This window comes from Natator depressus, chromosome 4 (assembly GCF_965152275.1).
Source record: "Natator depressus isolate rNatDep1 chromosome 4, rNatDep2.hap1, whole genome shotgun sequence".
Classification (NCBI taxonomy): domain Eukaryota; kingdom Metazoa; phylum Chordata; order Testudines; family Cheloniidae; genus Natator; species Natator depressus.
In genome coordinates this window covers 67047901-67067979 of record NC_134237.1, presented here as the reverse complement: position 1 = coordinate 67067979, position 20079 = coordinate 67047901, and the positions used below count along the sequence as shown (strand labels likewise).

The following is a 20079-nucleotide window of genomic DNA, read 5'->3' as shown; positions in this document are numbered from 1 at the left end:
GTGCCTCTTATTTACCTGTTTCACAACACTACATTATTCTTACAGTGCATACAATTTTTACCACACAATTTTTATTATGTATAATGTAACTAAAATTAAAACATCAGTATACATACTAGTTATCAGAATAAAACAATCAAAACAGCAATTTAATTATCTATTTTAAAGCAAAGATTGTTTTAAATGTATTCAATATATCTGTCATGTTTTATAAAACATTTCATGCTATTTTGCATAGCACTAGAGCAATGTCTCCAATATAAAAATACTGTTCCTTGCAGGTAGGAAAAAATGTACAGTGAGACTTAAAACAAGAACTACTTTTACTCCAGAGGAAATAAGTGGTGGATTTGTATTAATTGCAAATTCCACCCTCGCACTACACCCTGAACCCCTCTCACAAAAACACATACAAGTATGTATAAGGAGACATATGAGGCCCCACAACCCTGCAGTGTGAAGGAGGAAGTTGCCTTTCCACTGCAGGCCGAGTCCTGCTCTCCCAGAAAGTGAAGCCTGCATTCAGTACCCTCCAGACCCAGAAGAGCACCAAGCAGGGGATCCTCCAGAACTGCAGGATTTGTCCCAAAGCACTGTATGGAGCACAACTGTCAGAATGCAGCTAAAAGGAGTAATTTAGCAAACTTGCCAGCCAAGCAGGAAAGTGTTCCCTTTCTTCTGCCATTCATTGACATCTACAAGGAAACTGACACAGGAAGTCAGACTTCCAGATAATAGCAGTGTTCCTAGTGATGTACCTTGGCTCTGATTTAGAACAGTTCCTCTATGCTCAACCTCACTCCAAATCTCCTTTTTATTCCACTGCCTGTGGTGAAAGGGTAAGTGTTCTGTGTTAATAGTGACACAAGTATTTTAAATCAGTTTGCATCTGTGTTCTATATAAAAGCTCCCCAGCAAAATAACTAATACTACTATCCCCTCTTCCTTACTCAGACAAGCAATATTTATTTTAATTAATTGTTTCATATATACTAGTGATTTGGGGATTAATTTAGCATCAAATGAATGTAATGGCAAAATTTCCAGGAGATCAGGCCCTGAGTCTTGAATAATAAAATATTCTAGTTCAAGGTGAGATTTTCCTTCTGCAATGTTAATGTATTTTGCAAATTCACAAACCCCAGGAAAACTGGTTTCAAAGGAGATAAGAGAAGAATTTGGAGCTGACAAGCAGCAGCACTGTGGGTCACATTCACCCCAGTATAACTCTATGGATTTTCAATAAAGTTGTATGAAGAGTGAATTTTGCTCTGTAGTTAAGGCAGTCAATCAGTGGGTCAGATTCTCCAGGGTCAAATTCTGCTTCCATTAAAATCAATGACAGAGTTTTCATTAACTTAATTGGGAGCAGGACGGGGCCCCAATGGGATTGCGCTGGTGTAACAGAGAGGAGAATTTGGTGCACTGTCTTGAGCGTCTGCGGTGGGCAGCAGCCTATAGACAGACAGACACACATTTGTTTGACTATGTTAATATTTTTAAGTGAATTTAAAAGGTGATGAAATCACTTCAATTTTGTAAGGAGTTCACTATTTTACTATCAATAAGGATAAATTTCACCTCTCCGATGGGATCACTGTACTGCAGACAAATCTCCACTGTATGGTCTGCACCAGAGCCAAACTCAGGTAATCTCATGCCATAGGCACACAATGGTATGGGGTTTCCCATAGCCATGCCTCTATACTGTGGCCACATCCCCCACTAAAGGCTTGTCTACACTTATAATAGTGCTGCCATGGCACAGCTGCACTAATGCAGCTGCACTGCTGTAATGCTTACTGAAGACGCTACCTACACCAGCAGGAGAGCGTCTCACATTGGTGAGGTACTCCACTTCCCCAAGAGTCAGTGGTTATGTCAATGGGAGAAGCCTTCCCGTCAACATAGTGCTGTCTATACTGGGAGAGTAATTTGGTATCATATGATTTTTCACACCCCTGAGCAACTTAGTTATATTAAGTTGGTAGTATAGACCAAGCCTAAGAGTGGTGGTGGAAGGGCTCCTCCTCCTCTCCCATAGAGACAGTGGTAGTGGTAAGGAACCTCCTTCTTCTCCAAGGAATGGCAGGTAGGGCCCCTTCCTCTCAGGAATGGAAGAGCACCAAGCAGGGGATCCTCCAGTACTGGTCCTCCAGTATTAACCCCATGCGCTGGGGTGGATGGACCAGTTCCACATCACTTCTGGCTTCACAGCTCTCAGAGCTGATATCTGAGGTTGTCTGCAAACTCTGGCAAATGATACTTCACTGATTAAACTCAGGTCATGTTTGCACATTTTTCCTCAATACCATGAGGGCTAGGAACTTACACTTCTTCAAAAAAAAACTAAGATTCTGATGTAATCACATGAGTCTAGGAGCCGTCACACTAGGTGTGGACCTATAGTGATATTCCTTAACCCAGCCCTGGGATGCATGCATTCTGTATGTGAACCTCCCAACGATATCCATGGAATGAGTGGGAAATATGCAGTACTAAGCCATACTAAAGACAAAAGATCCATAGCGTTCACTGGAAAGGACATTTGATATATTTGTATTTAATTGCCATGCTATAAAGAACCACAGTAGAAACACATAAATTCCTATCTTTATTTTGATTTTGTTTCATCAAAATTACAACCTTAACTTTCAAAGTGAATAACAGAAAATGACTCAATCTCCACTTAAAATGGAAAGTGAAACTTCTCATTTTTGATAACTAGGACCAAATATCATTAGCAAAAAATAAAACAAACCCCCACACAACACCATTCTAACTTTGCACATCAGCCTGGTTTAACAAAGAAATTTGAATATCAAAGATATTGTCTGTTTCATATGTCCAGTTTGTAAAAGTACATAGCCAGTCCCCAACATAGACTCCTTCCCTGTCAAATAGGCAAGAAGAAACAGATTCTGAAGGTGGCAGAAGAGGATGTTGCCCTGTGCTCTTCCCTGCCCCCTGGGGGAGCTAAAAGCACCACATTGGAGCACAGACAGCAGGAACAAGACGGTGCCTCCCTGACATCCAGGACAGAAGTGAGTGGCAAAACGACTAAAAGAAATTAGAAAATATTAGTACATACCAGTGGAAGAAAGTTGTTTTGTTTCTTTAATATTTGCATGTGGCATCTTAAATCTTGTGTCGATTTTTGCTGATTTCTACAGTAACAACTTCTTCCTCTCATTTTTAGAAGATAAGGGAGCAGTTCTCTGCCAGTGTAAACTGGCAGAGCTCCACTGAAGTCAATGAAGATGTGCAACGATGCACCAGCCAAGAATGTGGCTTAGAGATGTTTCTTTCTACATTCAGCAATTTCTTTTTCTCTAACAACAGTTTCACATATAACTCAATGTTTTGCGTGTGGTTTTTTGTTTGTTTTCCCTCGTGGCCTTTAAACTCAGCCTTTTCATGTTCAGGAAAGACGCAAGAAAGGTTTACGTTTATAAGCAAGTCTTTCCAAATAATTCAGGAAACCTTTGGAGTTCCTGTGCATACCCAGGCCCAGTAGGACTCTCTGAAAAGTCAGCATAAACACGCTATCCATGACTGAGAGTTTTGTATCATGCCCCAAAAGTAATCTAATGGGGATTTTTAATTTATATATGGAAAAACTAAGGAAAAGAAGAACCTAATCAAATTTAATTCATCCAAACTAAGAATTCATCATTATTTTCAATGGGCCCTATGCACAGATGACTGAAATCATTTTAAAACAGTTTGCATTTTTCTCTAACACAGAGCTATTTCTCTCATGTAATCCACATATGTGGCATCTCAGGATCTGAGCTCCCCTCCATAACTGCAGAGGTTCCAATATTATAAGCCAGGTTTTCATACTTTCATAGATTCCAAGCCAGAACAGACCACTGATCACTAGTCTGACCTCCTGTATGCCACAGGCCATAAAACTTTCCCAAAATAGCTCCGAGAGCATATCCTTTTTTAAAATCAAGATTGGATGTTTTGCTAAATGTCAGGGATGGAGAATCTACCATGACCCTTGGTAAGTTGTTCCCGTGGTTAATTACGCTCACTGTTAAAAATGTACTCCTTATTTCCTGTCTGAATTTGTCTAGCTTCAGGAGCCAGCTGTTAGATCATGTTATACCTTTTTCTGTTAGATTGAAGAGCTTGTTATTCAATATTTGTTCCCCATGTAAGTACTTATAGACTAATCAAGTCGCGCCTTAATTTTCTCTTTGTTCAGCAAAATAGATTGAGCTCCTTGAGTCTATCACTATAAGGCACGATTTCCAATCCTTTAATCATTCGCATGGCTCTTGTCTGAACCCTCTCCAATTTATCAACATCTTTCTTGAATTGTGGACACCACAAATGGACACAGTATTCTAGCAGTTGTCACACCAGTGCCAAATAGAGAGGTGAAATAACCTCTCTACTGCCCTTTGCAGTTCCCCTGTTTCTGCATCCAATGACTGCATGTGCCCTTTTGGCCACACCATCACACTGGGATCTCACATTCCGCTAATTTTCCACCATAATCCCCCAAAATCTTTTTCAGAATAACTCCTTCCCAGAAAAGAATCCCCTATCTTGTAAGTATGTTCCTAGATGTCTCCATTTATAATTAGCCATATTAAAATGCGTATGTTTGCATGCACCAAGTGATCCAGATCTCTGTCCTCTTCATTATTTACCACTCCCCCAATTTTTGTGTCATCTTCACACTTTATGAGTGATGATTTCACGTTTTCTTCCAGGTCATTAATGAAAATGTTAAATAGTGGATGGCGAAGAACCAATGCCCATAGGACTGTCTCGAAACACACCCATTCTATGATGATTACCATTTACAATTTCATTTGAGACCTATCAGTTAGCCAGTTTTTAATCCATTTAATGTGTGCCATGTTAATTTTATATCTAAGTTTTTAATCAAAATGTTTTGCAATAATGGGTTATGTGACTGTGGTTCAAGCACCATATATGGTTGACTGTAACTAATATTCAATTCAGCTATTACCAACATTATGGAGCAAAATGTTCAAAATGGTCTCCACTCAGTCTCTGATTCTGCACTTACAGTTGTGTGTGTAGAAATGTTACACCCCCAAGAAGCCTGCACACACAAAAACTATAAGCACAGGCTTATAGGCCTATTTTTTAAAATTAGCCCACAAAATAAAAACATAGTATATCAGGGTACCCATAAGTGCTAGGAAGCAGAGCCCACTGCTTCTTCCATGCAGGGTAAATCCTCAACCCACAAGAACAATGTAATACAATTCCATTAGGAGATTGATGAAGAGAATTTCTTTCACCCAGGCCTCCTCCCGCTAAGCCATTTTCATGTATGATGTATAAATTCCTTCCTAATAAGGATCATAGGATATGATTATAGCTAACAAAGCACTTGTAAGAAAACGTAACAGAAAGAAAAGCTGAAGTTTAAGAACCCTAAAACAGACTATCTGACTAAAAATAGGATTTTGAAGTGGGTGAACTATCACATATGAATTACATTCTCCATATTCTTCTCCATCTTATCATTTTGTTAACCCTTTTTTTTTTTTTTACCATAACTGCACATGTGTTGTCATGGAGCTATCTACAATGATGCCCAAGTCCCTTTCCTGAGATGATACTGTTAATTGAGAACTCTAAGACACATGAGTAGTTTACTTTTCCCCGCTAATGTGCATTATTTTACACTTATCAACAATAAACTCCATTGGCAATCAAGTTGTCCATTCACCCTCTGAAGCTCCTCACAGGCCCCTCTGGTCCTGCCCAACCTAAATAACCCGGTGTCACCTGCAGATTTTATCACTTCGCTCATACACCTCTCCTCAGATCATTAGTAAATTGCTACTAAACCACATGGGATGTAGTAAAATCTTGAGACTGACTGTTAACCTTTTGCATGATGAAAATTGTCCATTTCAATCCTACACTTCATTTTCTCTCTCTTAGACAGTTTTTGATTCACGACAACACTTTGCCTCTCACCCATGGCTATTTAGCTTCATTAGTAGCCTCTTGTCTGGGACCCTGTCAAAGGCTTTTTGGAAGTCTAAATAAATCATTTAACTAGTTCTCCTTTATCCACTATTTTGTTGACATGTTCAAAGAATTGTAAGAGACTAGCAAAGTGCAATTTTCCATTACAGAAACCATGATGGTTAGACCCTATCATAACATGATCTCTCATGTGTTTTGTTACTCTACTTTTAATTACTGTTTCAACCAATTGGCAGGTACAGATGCAGGGATTATTAGTCTATAAATTCTCCAGATCATCCCTTTTTAAAATAAGGTACAAGATTTGCTATCCTCTGCTTACCAGAAAAGTGGCTGGGCAGGGTGTGTTTTGGGTATTTGAGGGATAGCAAGATTTTGATATGGTCTGTAATGTGTTTTTGCTATTTGATGACAGTGCCAGGGGATGACCTTTTGCTTTCATAAAGATTGTTTCACTCTATCTTTAAATTATGGCAAAGGGATCTGGAAACTGGGATAGGCCTTCTTTTATGTGACTTTATTTAAATTACAGTAAAGATATAAGACTACATTTGTTTGGAATGTAGGTTTGTGAAGAATGACCCAAGGTGCTTACTCAGGACCAGATTTCAGTAGAACTCTTTGTGGAATAAGATACTAATCAGCATGAGTACAGATATCAGAATCTGGCCCTCAGAAGCCATGGTGGCAGTAGTAGTCGTTTTCTTAGTCCTTACTCAGGCAAAAGCATCTCTCTGTAATGGTTTTCACACCACACTCATCATCATATCATATGAGTTATAAGTAAATAAAGACTCCAGGATTTGGTCCACTATGGATTTGTCTTGAATATCTGTGTGTTTTAGAAAAAGAATAAAAACTTCCTGAGGAGAGTAAGGTATATAACACTTAGACACTGGTACCAAAAAGCATAAAAATCACAGAACAAAATACTGAGTGTCTGTAATAGGATAGCAACATTGAAACACATCATCCTCTCAGCAGGTATTGATCCCTTGGAGAAAGGGTTATGGGGATTCTCCAGTCAATAAAAGTAAAAAATCCTAACATATCCGTTTGTCCTCCAGTATCCTGCACTTTGACTAGGAACATACATAATGGATTATGTTAATTATAGAAATATTCATCAACAAATAAATAATTGGTTTAATCAACTAGGCCAGTATGTGAATAAAAATCCTCCTATAAATAAAAGTGAGCCAAAGAATAAAATTAAAGTATCAACTGTGAGAAAGAAACAAATTCTATTTGATGGGTGCCTGTGAAAATGTATGCAAATTTGTTATAAATGCAATAAGGGAATTTTACCAGATGGCAAAATTGGGCAGTTGATCATCATCATGTTCTCACACCCACTGAGTTGTTCTAAAACTACTTTTTGTGAAACCAAATATAATTGGCTTGTGTTAGTAAACTGCTAAAACAAACCTTGATATTATGTAAGGACCATCTGAAATTCCTTTCATCGCTTATTTGAGGATATCATATGGGAATATGCAGAAGCCATGCAACTTGGACATTATTCTTGACATTATTGTACCTTATTCAAAATTGTGCTTCTTTGTTCTATTAATTCATTTGCAATGGACGTGAGGAATTCCTGCCTGTTCAGACTGACACAAAATTCCCATTGATTTTACTGAAGGACTTGGTCCATATAATTATTCACTTTTGAGCACCCAAAAATTAGAGAGGTACCTGACATCTTAAAAATATTCTCTTAGTGATCTCATGTCATTAACAAATCCATGTTTTTGTTAAAAGATGTTATAAGAATGTATTACTTTTAATATGGGCCATGTGGTCCATTTGTGTTATTCCTTATGTATATTATTCTAATTCACTGTCCATGCCTCACCCTGTCTTCCATAATCTGGTATTTTAAACTACAAGGTAAGGCTGCAATCCTGTAAAGAGAACTACCAAAGAGAGGGGAGACCCATTAGTTCCATCAGGGTGCAGGGATCCATCTGTGCCATATCAGGGCCTAAATGTACATTAAACCCACAGAGGATAGCAGCTTTTTAAAGCCTCAGATTTTTGCTCTCAATTGCAATGAACATTTATTTTCAAAATGAACATGTTATTGCTTAATGTTGGCATTCTTGAGGATTCCTTGCTGATTAGACAACACATTCAGTGCTTATTATTCCTCACTACATTTTTAAAAGCACAGAAATTGTCAATAACATGTCAGAATAGTGACCAAATGAATCTTTGAACCCTGAGGAGATGTGAAAATACAGACAGACATTCTGTCACATTTTAGGACAGACAGTTATAATCATGGTGTACCAGAGGTAAAACTTTTTCCCTGGGGTAGTGTCTTTTTCTTTAAGTCTGATTTATATCTATTTTTAAATTATCTCTCCCCCCCCCCCCCCCCAAATATACATGTTTCTTAGACAATAGCTTTTAAAAATCTGTAGATCTGTTTCAAGCAGCACAGGAATTGTAGGTAAGAGCATTTAGATATTTACATGATTTGGAAAACATCTAAAAACAGACGTTGAAACCTTATGAAATAAAATTGTTTGTAACATAATTTATAGTCATTGGTGCTAACACAAACATTTTAAAATCAATTATGTATTCAATTATTGGTCCTGCTGTCAAAAGATTTCATCTTAACAATGTAAAGTCTGCAGAGTGGCTGGTTAAAAAAAACAACACACACTGTGCATCCCTTAGGCATCATTTTTCACATACCTCAAAAAAAGAAGATTCCTGGAGCTATTTTAGAGCAAAATTGATTTTTGGCTCTTTTAATCCTGACAATTTGTGTTTTTAAATATTGAAGGGAAAAAACCACAAGCCTGCATTTTGGTGTCTAATCACTCTTTGAGAGCTTGTGCACGTATGTCAAAGGCATATGGCTCAGATCCAGGCATTCACATGGTTTAAATATGCAAACTCCTACCCATGCACATAGTCCTACTGAAACAAACAGGATGATTTGTATGAGTAAGCATAGTAAATGTAGGAAAAATCATAATCAAACTGTTCTCCGTGGAACACTGGTGGTCCACAGAGCACAAGATGGTGGCCCTGAGCACCTCCAGAATCTGGCTGGTCACATACTACTGTCTCCTCCTCCTGGTTTCCAAATGTTTTTACAGTTGCCCAGTCTCTTCATTGCAAAGAAAGGTTGGCAGGCCTATAAAAGCAGCTGAAACAAAGATGAAGAGCCAGCCTAGCTGCCTGTACTAGGAGGAGACAATGTTACATAAGAGGTGGTGAGGAAACAGGAGCAATCCCTGGAAGTAGTGCTGCTAGCCACAAGCAAGAAAGGGAAATCCCGGGAGCAGGGTGGAAGGGAATGGAATATTTTGACAGTTTGTCAAGGGGAGCAAGGGGAGAAGAGGACAAGGTGGTTGAGCAGTATGAACTGAGAGAAAGCAACAAAGGAAAGGGAAGCCTGTGCAGAGGGAAAGGAGGAGCAGGCAACAGTGAAGTTTGTAGAGGAAAACAGTGGGAGAGGAAGGGAAAGAACAGATCAGATGGGAGGTGGAGATGAAATGAAGAGCTAACTGTCTTCACAAAGAACAAAAGCTTAAAAGAAAAGAGAGCTAAAAATACCAAAATACTTTTCTAGTGTTACTTTTCTATGTAAGCAGTTGCTATAGTTGCAAAAGAGTTGTAATGCTAATGTAAATGGAGGTTGTCTGTGATCAAGAATGGAAGGGGAGGAAATCTGTACAATCCTGAACAGAAGGAGGAGAACTATACAGTTGTATATGGGAGGAGACAGGCCCATAAGACACACTGTCAAATGTGGTCCATACTATGAAAAACAATTGAGAACCTGTAGCTTAGATTTTTTTCTTTTTCTTTTTGAATTTGGTAAAAGCAGCTATATCGTTAAGACTCAAGCAGACAGGAAACAATTTTGCTCTTTGAATACTCCAAGAATGTTCTCCCCGCCCTCGACAGGTTTAAAACAATGTCTGCTACAGTGTCCCTTCCAAGAAGTGCAAATTCACTATAACCTTGCACAAATTATTATAAATCTTATTTTTCATTAGTTTATAACTAGTGATATGACATCACTTATTTCAGTGGAATCCCTCTTGATTTACAGTGGCATAAGCACATTCAGAATCAAGACCCAGTGGAAAGTGATCTGAATGTGAAACTAAGGCCTAGTCTACACTACAGTTTGGTCGACATAAGGCAGCTTACGTTGACCTAATTATGTCAGTGTCTACACTACAGCCTTGTCCCACCAATGTAAGTGCCTCTACTATACTGACATAGTAACTCCACCTTCATGACAGGTGTAGGGCTTATGTCGGTGTAGTTAGGGCAAGGCAATGTCTGTGTAAACACTGAGTTACTTACATCTGCAGTTAGCTCTCTTGTCAATTTCAGGGCTCCAGCAGAGCCCTGAAATTGACAAGAAAGCTGGGCAGCCAGAGCCCAGCTGCCCTCCGCTCCCCTGGAGAGCTGAGTGGCTGGACCCAGCTCCTGGCTGGGAGCCAGGGCGAGAAGCCTGGGTGGTTAGACCCTGCTCCCAGCTGGGAGCCAGGGCGAGAAGCCCAGGCGGCTGGACCCTGCTCTTGGTGAGGAACAGGGAGGCAAGAAGCCCTGGGTAGCTTCTTCCCTGCCCCTACTCCCACCTGGAAACATTGTCTGTTTTGTCAATTTCACGGCTCCAGCATGAAATTGAGCCTGAAATTGACAAGACTGCCTGGCTCCTGGTGGGAAACAGGTGGGGGGGGGAATGGGAGGGACCAAGATGCCCCGATGGCTGGATCCCACTCCCTACAGGGAACAGGGAGGCAGGAAGCCCCGGGCAGTTTCCTCCACTCCTGGCAGGGAACAGGGAGCCAGGGGGCAGGGCAAAGTCTGCCGGGAGCCTGGAAGCCTATGGGGCAGCTGGGCTCCCAGTAGGGAGCTGCCAACAGAGCTGAGGGACCAGGCTCTCAGATCCCTACACTGCCCCTCTTAGGTTGGTGGAAGCGCTCCTGGTGAGGATGCGCACCACCGACCCAAGGAGGGTAGTGTGGACCGCAGTGGCTGTAAATTGACCTAATATAGGTCAATTTAAGTTGTTAGTGTAGACACGCCCTAAGTCTTCTGCATGACAGGGTGGACATGTAGCTGAAATGTAAAACGCTTTTTTCAACCTAGCTTTCCCAAAATATTACTACCAACAAAATCCTATTAACTAAGGGATGGGGGGTGGGGAGGAGCGAGAGACTGATGTTCACACATATATATAAATTGCTGGATTCCACAGTGATGGGCATGGTATAATAGAAAGACAGAATGCTGAACTGCAGGAACAAATCTGATTTAAAATGAAGTTTGTTAATCAAAGTGAGTCCAGATCAAAGCTGAGAAGCTATGCAAGGGAGCTTACTACTGTTCTGCTGCCTATCTTGTATCTGTCCTCTGGAAAAATAAAGGACTTCAGACTCGAATTCTGTCCATCTGGCATATATTATGAGCATTAAATTCTCTAAATAAGGTGATTAAATAGTGCATAGGACTGATCTCATCATTTCCAGCAACACTTACGTATATAGAGAAGAGCTTCACCATATAAATTACATAACAGATTCAAACGTGTAATAAGTTTCTTTAAAAGACTTCCCAATTACCCAAGAGCAAAATAGTGTGTTTACAGTACATGAAAAAGAAAGACATGTATGCCAGAATACAAGGCACAGCCCAACAACAGCCTTCCAGCCAGCATACATTTCATAATCTCAAAAAACAACTTTTGCAAAAGGTGTTGTTATGACATCAATAGACAAGAGCTAGACTGCGGAGTTACAGATGACACGTTATAATAATAATCCTATTATTTTGTGTTTTTCATGCTTCTCATGCTCCAAGCACTTTCCAAAAACACTATATAATCAAGCTTCACAACTCAGTGAGGTAAGAAGTATTATCATCCCCATTTTCCAGATTTTTTAAAAATGGAAAAAAGAAATCAAGTGACTTGTTTAAGACCTCAAAGGAGTCAGCACTGGAAACAGTAATCAGGATTCTTGATTCTCCTGCTCCGATCACTAGACTGCCCCCGCTCCCCCCCATCCCCACCTGCTCTACACACACTATTTTTAACCAGCCACTCTCAACCTCATTTACTCCCCAAAACTACCCATCTGTAAAAATGATTATTGTTCTTATTCTTTGAAGATAATTATACCATGCTATTTTCATTAGCAAAACAAAAGAAAACACCCTCTTGGGTGCCCAAAATCAAAGCAAGCTATACATGCACTGACTGTGTGTCTCAGCACATACCTGCAGATTTTATCTGGTGTGTTTATTATAAGCTGGTTTTGGCTGCTTTTTAAATATGCTGCTGCTATAATAATCAGCCAAAAGAAAACAACAGCAACAAACAGGACTCCTGAGAAAAAACTTTTAAATAAATATCCAGATGTGACGAGGTGGACAGTGCCCCTTTATTGCTGACTACTGGACTTTGTTTCTGGAGTAACAGCCCATTTATACAAAGCTTCTTATTCTAAGATGTCCATTCTTAGATTCTTCTTAGCACCTTTACAGGATTACTGCTGCTATTGTAATGAAGACTGTCTCCGTATTTCAAGTTTCAGAGTAGCAGCCGTGTTAGTCTGTATCCGTAAAAAGAAAAGGAGTATTTGTGGCACCTGGGAGACTAACAGATTTATGCATCCGATGAAGTGAGCTGTAGCTCACGAAAGCTTATGCTTTAATAAATTTGTTAGTCTCTAAGGTGCCACAAATACTTCAGTATTTCAACTTTCAACTAACTAGATCTGGAAGCTGAACCTAGACGGCCCGACTGGAGTTTACCGTGTTAAGCACTGCGGGCAGCATGTTCCTCTCCGGTGGAGAAATAAGGAAACATGTGAGGCATCAGAAGCACAGAAACTGTGCTACATCACATCCCACTGTTTCAGCATGCAGGGTGCTTGTCAGAAGGGGAAGCGACATGAATCAAAATGCATGCATAGGCTACAGGTCAGTAGGGAAACACACTAGAAACCACACAAATCACAAGCTTAACATGGCCTCCTTACAGCACCATGCTCCACTCATAGCCCAGCATCCCTTTTCCCCAGGCCCACCTGCCATTGAGTCCACTTCTGGTAGGGTTCTCAGGGTGATCTCAACAAAGTAATGCTATGCTTTCCTTGCACACAATATCTGAAGTTTGGGCTGTAAATGCACGCGAGCTAACAGTCACCAACATGACTTCTCCCTACCAACCCAGGCCCTTTCCACACGTCTGCAGAAATTGTGATGTGTGTATTTCTGCTTTCATTAAGTTGGAGTGATGTGTCATAGTGCAGAGGTACTTTCTGTGTGGGGTATTTTTCCTCTTTCTATAGCCTGTTTCTGTAGTTTTGCACCACACAAGCCATGGAAGCATATGAAGCTAGCTAGTAGTGTCTTCAGTGCATCCCATTCTTCCTGCTTCCCTGGAAAGAAATCACATCTGCAAGAAGATTCACATTCACGCAAGCACCTCAAAACAAAACCAAAAACCATTGACCTCTCACTAGTGGGTTCCCAGTACATTTCGCTAGACCCTTCCTTAAGAGTATATCCCCCCCTCCTGATATTTTTGATACTGTAGTAAGAAGAAAACCTACTAAAAGACGGGGGGGGGGGGCGGATTAACTTCAACAGACCTATGACAATTTACGCCAGCTGAGAATCTGCCTCATGGTGTGCACTGGATCATGAAATTATGGACATTTTCCTATATATTCTTATGAAAACACAGTGAGCAGCTAGCCATAAAATGACAGCACGATGATAGCGGCTGACTGGGAGAAAAGCAGAATGGAAATGCCCACTTTTATATTTTAAATCGAACATGCAGCTAAGCTTATGTTTTGGTGCAGAAACATAAGTTTTATGTGACAAGTTAAGCTTCTGTAATCAGCACTTCTTCCAGCTGAAAGGCTATTGTAAAGTGCTCTTATTTATTTCATGTTCCTCTTCTCCTCCCTTTGCTCTTGTTTTACAGAAGGAACTCCCAAATACTGAATTCATCCTCCACATTCTCACAAATTACAACCAGTAATGTTACTCTGCTAGCTCTCCTAAACCTGCTATTTAATTTCTGAATATTTGGAGTATGTTACTCGGTAACATGGTAGTTGTTTTATGGTGTTTCTTCATGTAGAAAAGTGAGCGGAAATCCATGGGACATAATTGTCCTCTTCATAAACATTTATATAAAATAATTGTGTACTCTTAGTTATAGTCACTGAAAGTCTAGCAAAAAAAGCTAACGTCTACCTTAATTATATCTAACGTACGTACTTAGTTTGCAATTTATACATTTCCTGGATGAGGTTATCTTATTTTGTTCTGTTGCTTCACCCATGGCACATCCACACAAACCTGGATGTAAAAGTTAAGTCTCATAGTTCCATGGTCAAAGCCTGATTCTGGCACCCTTCCTTACATTGGGTGGAACTTTACTATGGAAGTAGTCCAATTGACTTCAATAAAATTACCAAAAAAAAAAGGAGTACTTGTGGCACCTTAGAGACTAACCAATTTATTTGAGCATGAGCTTTCGTGAGCTACAGCTCACTTCATCGGATGCATACTGTGGAAACTGCAGAAGACATTATATACACAGAAACCATGAAACAATACCTCCTCCCACCCCACTCTCCTGCTGGTAATAGCTTATCTAAAGTGATCATCAAGTTGGGCCATTTCCAGCACAAACCCAGGTTTTCTCACCCTCCGCCCCCCCCCCCCCAACTCACTCTCCTGCTGGAAATAGCCCATCCAAAGTGACCACTCTCTACAAGCAGGAGAGTGAGTTTGTGTGGGGGGGGGCGGAGGGTGTGGGGGGGCGGATGTGGGGGGGCGGATCACCAACTTGATGATCACTTTAGATAAGCTATTACCAGCAGGAGAGTGGGGTGGGAGGAGGTATTGTTTCATGGTCTCTGTGTATATAATGTCTTCTGCAGTTTCCACAGTATGCATCCGATGAAGTGAGCTGTAGCTCACGAAAGCTCATGCTCAAATAAATTGGTTAGTCTCTAAGGTGCCACAAGTACTCCTTTTCTTTTTGCGGATACAGACTAACACGGCTGTTACTCTGAAACCTGTCAATAAAATTACCACTCAACAGGAAAAAGGACCAAGAGAGAATAAAAGTTTAGGATATAATCCTAAATGGTGCTGAGCATCCATAATTCCTATTAACTTCAGTGGGTACTCAGCAATGGGTAATCAGACTATCATACTGTTTAGGGAAGCTCAAAGACAAAAATTTTCAGTGTAACTTTTTCAGGGGTATCGGTCTCATTTTGATACATGGAGAATTACTCATGTATACACGATTGGAAAAGAACCCTCAAAGATATGGTACAAATCCAATATAAAATGGTATTTATGTTGCATTTGGGTTTTGACAAAGTTACTGTACATTCAAAAACTAAAGGGGCTATTCAGTGTGTAGAGAAATATGGAGGTGATTCAGTTTAAGATTAATGGGAACTATACACATGTAAGTCTATCATGCATCTATCTATGTATCTTAGTAGTTACATGGTTTTCATCACTATTATCTGAGCACCTAAAGGAGAGTAAGATCCTAAGTAGGAGCAAGGCTCATTTTTAATCATTATAATGACTGAATGTATATTTATGGCTGATTTTACATGAAATATTAAATTGGACCCAAATAGTCACCTTCTTTCTGCCTTCTCAAAAGTAAAACAAAATGGAACAAAATAGAGAGCTGACACATTTGACATATTCCAGCTGCCTTTCAGCCACAACTCCTTTTTTCCCCTACCTATGACACTTATTTAAAACTCACACATGCATAATTTTATAAAATGAAACAAAAAGCACACAAAAAAACCAAGTATTTCACTTCACAAAGTGTAGACAAAAACATTTCTTATGAAATAAAAAATGAATGAAATCTCACTTAAAACCTGTCCCAGAAAACATCAAAAGAGTTCAGATCAATTGTGGTCAGAATGTAGGTAACTGTCTTTTTTATACAAAGTTTCTTGCATGTTTTTAATTGGAGTAAATTAAGATTTGTTTGCAGCTGATTCTACTGTTTTTGAACTTGTACATTCCTCAGCTCTAAGCAAAGAATATTAGCAATGCACACCTCAGAAAGGAATAGTTTTGTGATTAGAAAAACATAGTGTCTGCATATTTGGCATATATATTCACCACATTCTCCTCAAATTCAGCAAACCCACATACACACAGAGAACACAACCTTTGGCTGAACTAGGTTTCAGGATACCGAATAACTAATTAATGCAAAGGAGACAGCTACAAAACTAAAGCACTTATTTTACACCCACGCTGATGTGAATCAACAACCATGACTTAGAATAAGTGTCCATAACAAAATTTGCAAGTAACAAGGTACACTCTTTCATTTAAAAAAAGAACAGGAGTACTTGTGGCACCTTAGAGACTAACTAATTTATTAGAGCATAAGCTTTCGTGGGCTACAGCCCACTTCATTGGATGCTGTAGCCCACGAAAGCTTATACTCTAATAAATTGGTTAGTCTCTAAGGTGCCACAAGTACTCCTTTTCTTTTTGCGACTACAGACTAACAGGGCTGCTACTCTGTAAGTAACTTGTGAGCTTGCTCCTGGTTCCAATGAAGTCAATGGGAGTTTTGCAATTAACTTTAATGGAAGTCACCCAGTCAACAAATACTATAGAAAACCAGGTCTTCCCTTTGCAAAGGGAAATTACAAGAAGTCTAATTGGGAATAAAGAAAGGAGGTTATTTCTAGAGACAGATCAGTAGACAGACAGCCCAGATTTCTATTTGGCTGTGGCTATCAACCTGACTCCATTGAACCACAACAAATACTAGTCAACTATATAATTAATACAACCAAGGAATGTCGTTTAAATGTAGTAATCCCCTCACCCACCCCCATTCACTCTCCTCTCCGTCTGTGTAAGCACTAGCATAAATACTCATAGGGAAACCAGTCTGAAGAGACCATCCAATGGACCATCAAAGTCAATCCACAAAAAGAGCTGCTCTTTAACTAAAAGCCCGGCACAATTGTGATGGAAAGCCGGGAGACACTTTCGACTGGTAGCCGAGGATGGGGAAAGAGAGGCCGCCCATTGGAGGTGGCTCTTTAGTGCAAGACCGAGAGAATTACAAGGGAAGTGTATTGCTCCGAGTAATAGCTCAACGTGAGTGCTGGCCGTTAACAATGGAAGAAAGAGAGAATGGGTCAAGAAACAGGTTGAAAGAAAAGAGAGACAGCCAGACAGGCTGCTGAAAGGAAGAGGGGGCCACAGGAACTCTCCTCACGTGGTGGCAGCCTGCAGCATGCGCGAGCAGCAGCAGCAGCCGGGAGGGCTAGCTCCAGCTACCCCGGGCGCTCAAGCAGAAGCCAACAAACCTACAGCACGGTATGTGGGGCCTGATCCTGCCTTTCTGGACGGCCAACATTCCTCCTGCCTTCAAAGGGTAGTTTTGGTTGTGCAAGGAAGGCAGGGCGAGGCACGTTAGAGCTAATCTCACAGGAATCATCCACTTTTCATATTTAAAGTGGCCTTGAAACTTCCAAGTTCTCTCAACTGTTCCCAGATCGAGTGGCTGCCGATGGGAAGCAGCAACAATATTGCGCTGTAAATAAAAATAAGCGGCGGGGGGCGGGTGTTTGCACTTAGCGATCAGCCTTGTGGACCAGTTATTCTGATAGCGCTGCAATAAGGAATGAGGTTGTGCCCAGTAGCCTCTTTACAGGTTTCCTTTCTACCCACCCCAAGACTGCAGTGATTGGAAACACCTCCTGGAGAGCAGGGGAAATGAGCCCAGTTCTGGGATTCAAGGCTTTCTAATAAATCATGGCGGGGGAAGAAGCATATGCTAAAAAGTGCACTCAACGCACTTTGTCGTCCAAGCACCGTTGTAAAGTGCAAGGAAAGTGGAAACTCTAAGCCCCGAGAAAGCAGGTCCATAGAAATCCCACCGAGTGACACAGCAAAGCCCTTGAGCCCAACTCCACTTGCTGCTGGTGCCCAGACTTCCCCTTGGCCTCGCCTCCCAAAGAGGAGGAAGCAGGTGAGCTCCCAGCCTCCCACACAGATCGGAAAGAAAAAGAGACCAAGTCACCAACTGGGGTGGGGAGGTAACAGTGTTAGCCTTGGAAGTCACTTACCGGCTTTACAGGGATCCTTATAATCTATCGCTTCAGCTTTATCTTCTTCATTGAAATCGTAAGTGTAGTCATAATCAAGGCCAGAGCAGGAGGAGAGCTTCCCCCAGGCAGTCAACCCAGCCAGCCACAACGCCACCCTCCAGCAAAGCATTGTCATCCTCTACCACAGAGGTGGGCAAGGGGGCAGAGAGGAGCTAGGACTGAGCTGCTGTCCACGCTGGACCGATACAGGAAGGCAAGGGATGGAGGGGAAATTTCTCTTCTCCTCCGCTGAGATGCTGTGGTCTCTAGGTGTCCCCAGTCATATGGACATACCATAGAGAAGGAGAATGTTGCTTCCCCTTCTCCACCCCCTCCCCTTGCAGGGGAGAAGTTGCCGGGTGGGTGGGCGCGGGGGGGGGGGGAGGAGGGATGTAGTCTGACTAGGGATCTCGCCTGTCAGGGCGTCTTCTCGCCTCTGTCACCCCCCAGCCAAACTTTCCACCGCTGCTGCCAGGGCTCCGGGGCCGGGGCAAGTAGGATCCTTTCCGCCGGCTGCCTGCTCCCGAGCGCTCCGCTGATCCCGTTGCTGCTGCAGCTGCTGCGGGAAGATGGATCCGGTGTGCACATCGGCAAACTGCCACCGGGCGAAAGAGAGAGAGAGAAGAGGGGTGCTAACAACAATTTCCACTACAGCAGACCTCAGAGCCCTTCACAGTGATGGGTAGAAGCAGCAGCACTGAGGGGAACAGAGAGAAAAAGTGCAAGGGCTTCCCCCTTTCCCCCCTTTGCTCTGTGTCTCTGGTCTCCCCCCCCCCCCACTCTTCCTCCCTCCCAGCTTATAAAAACCTTACAGGCAACTAACAATCGTCAGCATCCTGCTTACTTATTCATACAGTCAGGGTCAGGATCCGGGCTGCTTCTGATCTGCTCTCTTGATAGTCTTATGAAAACACATACGCACTGACTGTATGCCTCTCTCTCCATATAGCTGTCTCTACAGATAAGCAACGCATGGTATTTCTTTTTTTTTTTTTTAAAGAGGGGGGAAATCTTGCGGGAATCAGATGAAACACCACGCGGGCCAACTCTCAGCAGCGAAGGAGACTCGGGAGAATCCGTGAGGATGAAATGAGGATGAGAAATCACTGCACTCTTTCCCCCCGTCTCTAAAGAAGTGCCTGTGTGTTTCTCCCTCTGCTGCTACCGCGCAGCGTTAGCCCCATGAGTGGGGGTGGGGGGAGTTTAAGCGTCCATAGTTTGTTTAAATACGGGCAGGAGATATAAAAGGTCCATTGATCTCCAAAGTTCAGCCAAGGAGCTGGGGAAGCAGTTCCAAAATGAAAGTAACATAAAAATAAAAAGGCAAATGCAACGTAAAATTACAGATTGCAACAGGCAGCGCTGAGACCTTGCAGTCCGGCTTTGCTTTTTTCACGTGGATCTGAAGGAGAGTTGTAAAGGTTTATTTTCAAAAGTTCCCGTAGAAGCAGCAGCGCTAGCTCGCTCTCTTCCTCCCTTGGCTTCAATGCTCGACTTTGTATAATTCAGCCTGAGCATTCAGTCACTCGCAGGCAGTGAGGGTGAGTTGTTGGTGGGTTGTTGTTTTCCTTAAAGCCAGACCGAACGGATCAACACGGAAAGCCTCCTTTCAGCCGGCCAACCTGAAGAAAGAAAACGTGCTGCTGGAATAAAACTAAAGCGATAAAAATACCATGTGTCTATTTAACTCCCCCTCTGAGACAGAGTGATTCCGATCCTGCAGTCACGCCTCAAACTGTAAACTAAGGTGAGATTTTTTTTTCCCTAACAAACTCCTCCTCCTTTTACAAATTTCCATGGAAAGGAGGGTGGTAGAAAGGAGGGGTAGGTAGCTGGGAGTTTCTGCTGTTCAGATCTCGTTATGGTGTCACATTTAACACCGGCTTTTGAAAGGGCTGTGAAGATGCTGTCTTTA

At 41.6% G+C, this 20079-nt stretch overlaps 1 protein-coding gene across 1 annotated transcript in view; it reads right to left on the bottom strand.

Moving 5' to 3' along the window:
• The window catches only part of TLL1 (tolloid like 1), a 196048-nt gene extending 177541 nt beyond the window's left edge, over positions 1–18507 (bottom strand). Inside the window, exon 1 of the mRNA XM_074951107.1 lies at positions 18144–18507. Coding sequence (XP_074807208.1) covers positions 18144–18300 — 157 coding nt within the window. The 5' untranslated portion in view covers positions 18301–18507. The remainder of the gene's footprint in view (positions 1–18143) is intronic.
• Between the last annotated feature and the right edge of the window lie 1572 nt (positions 18508–20079).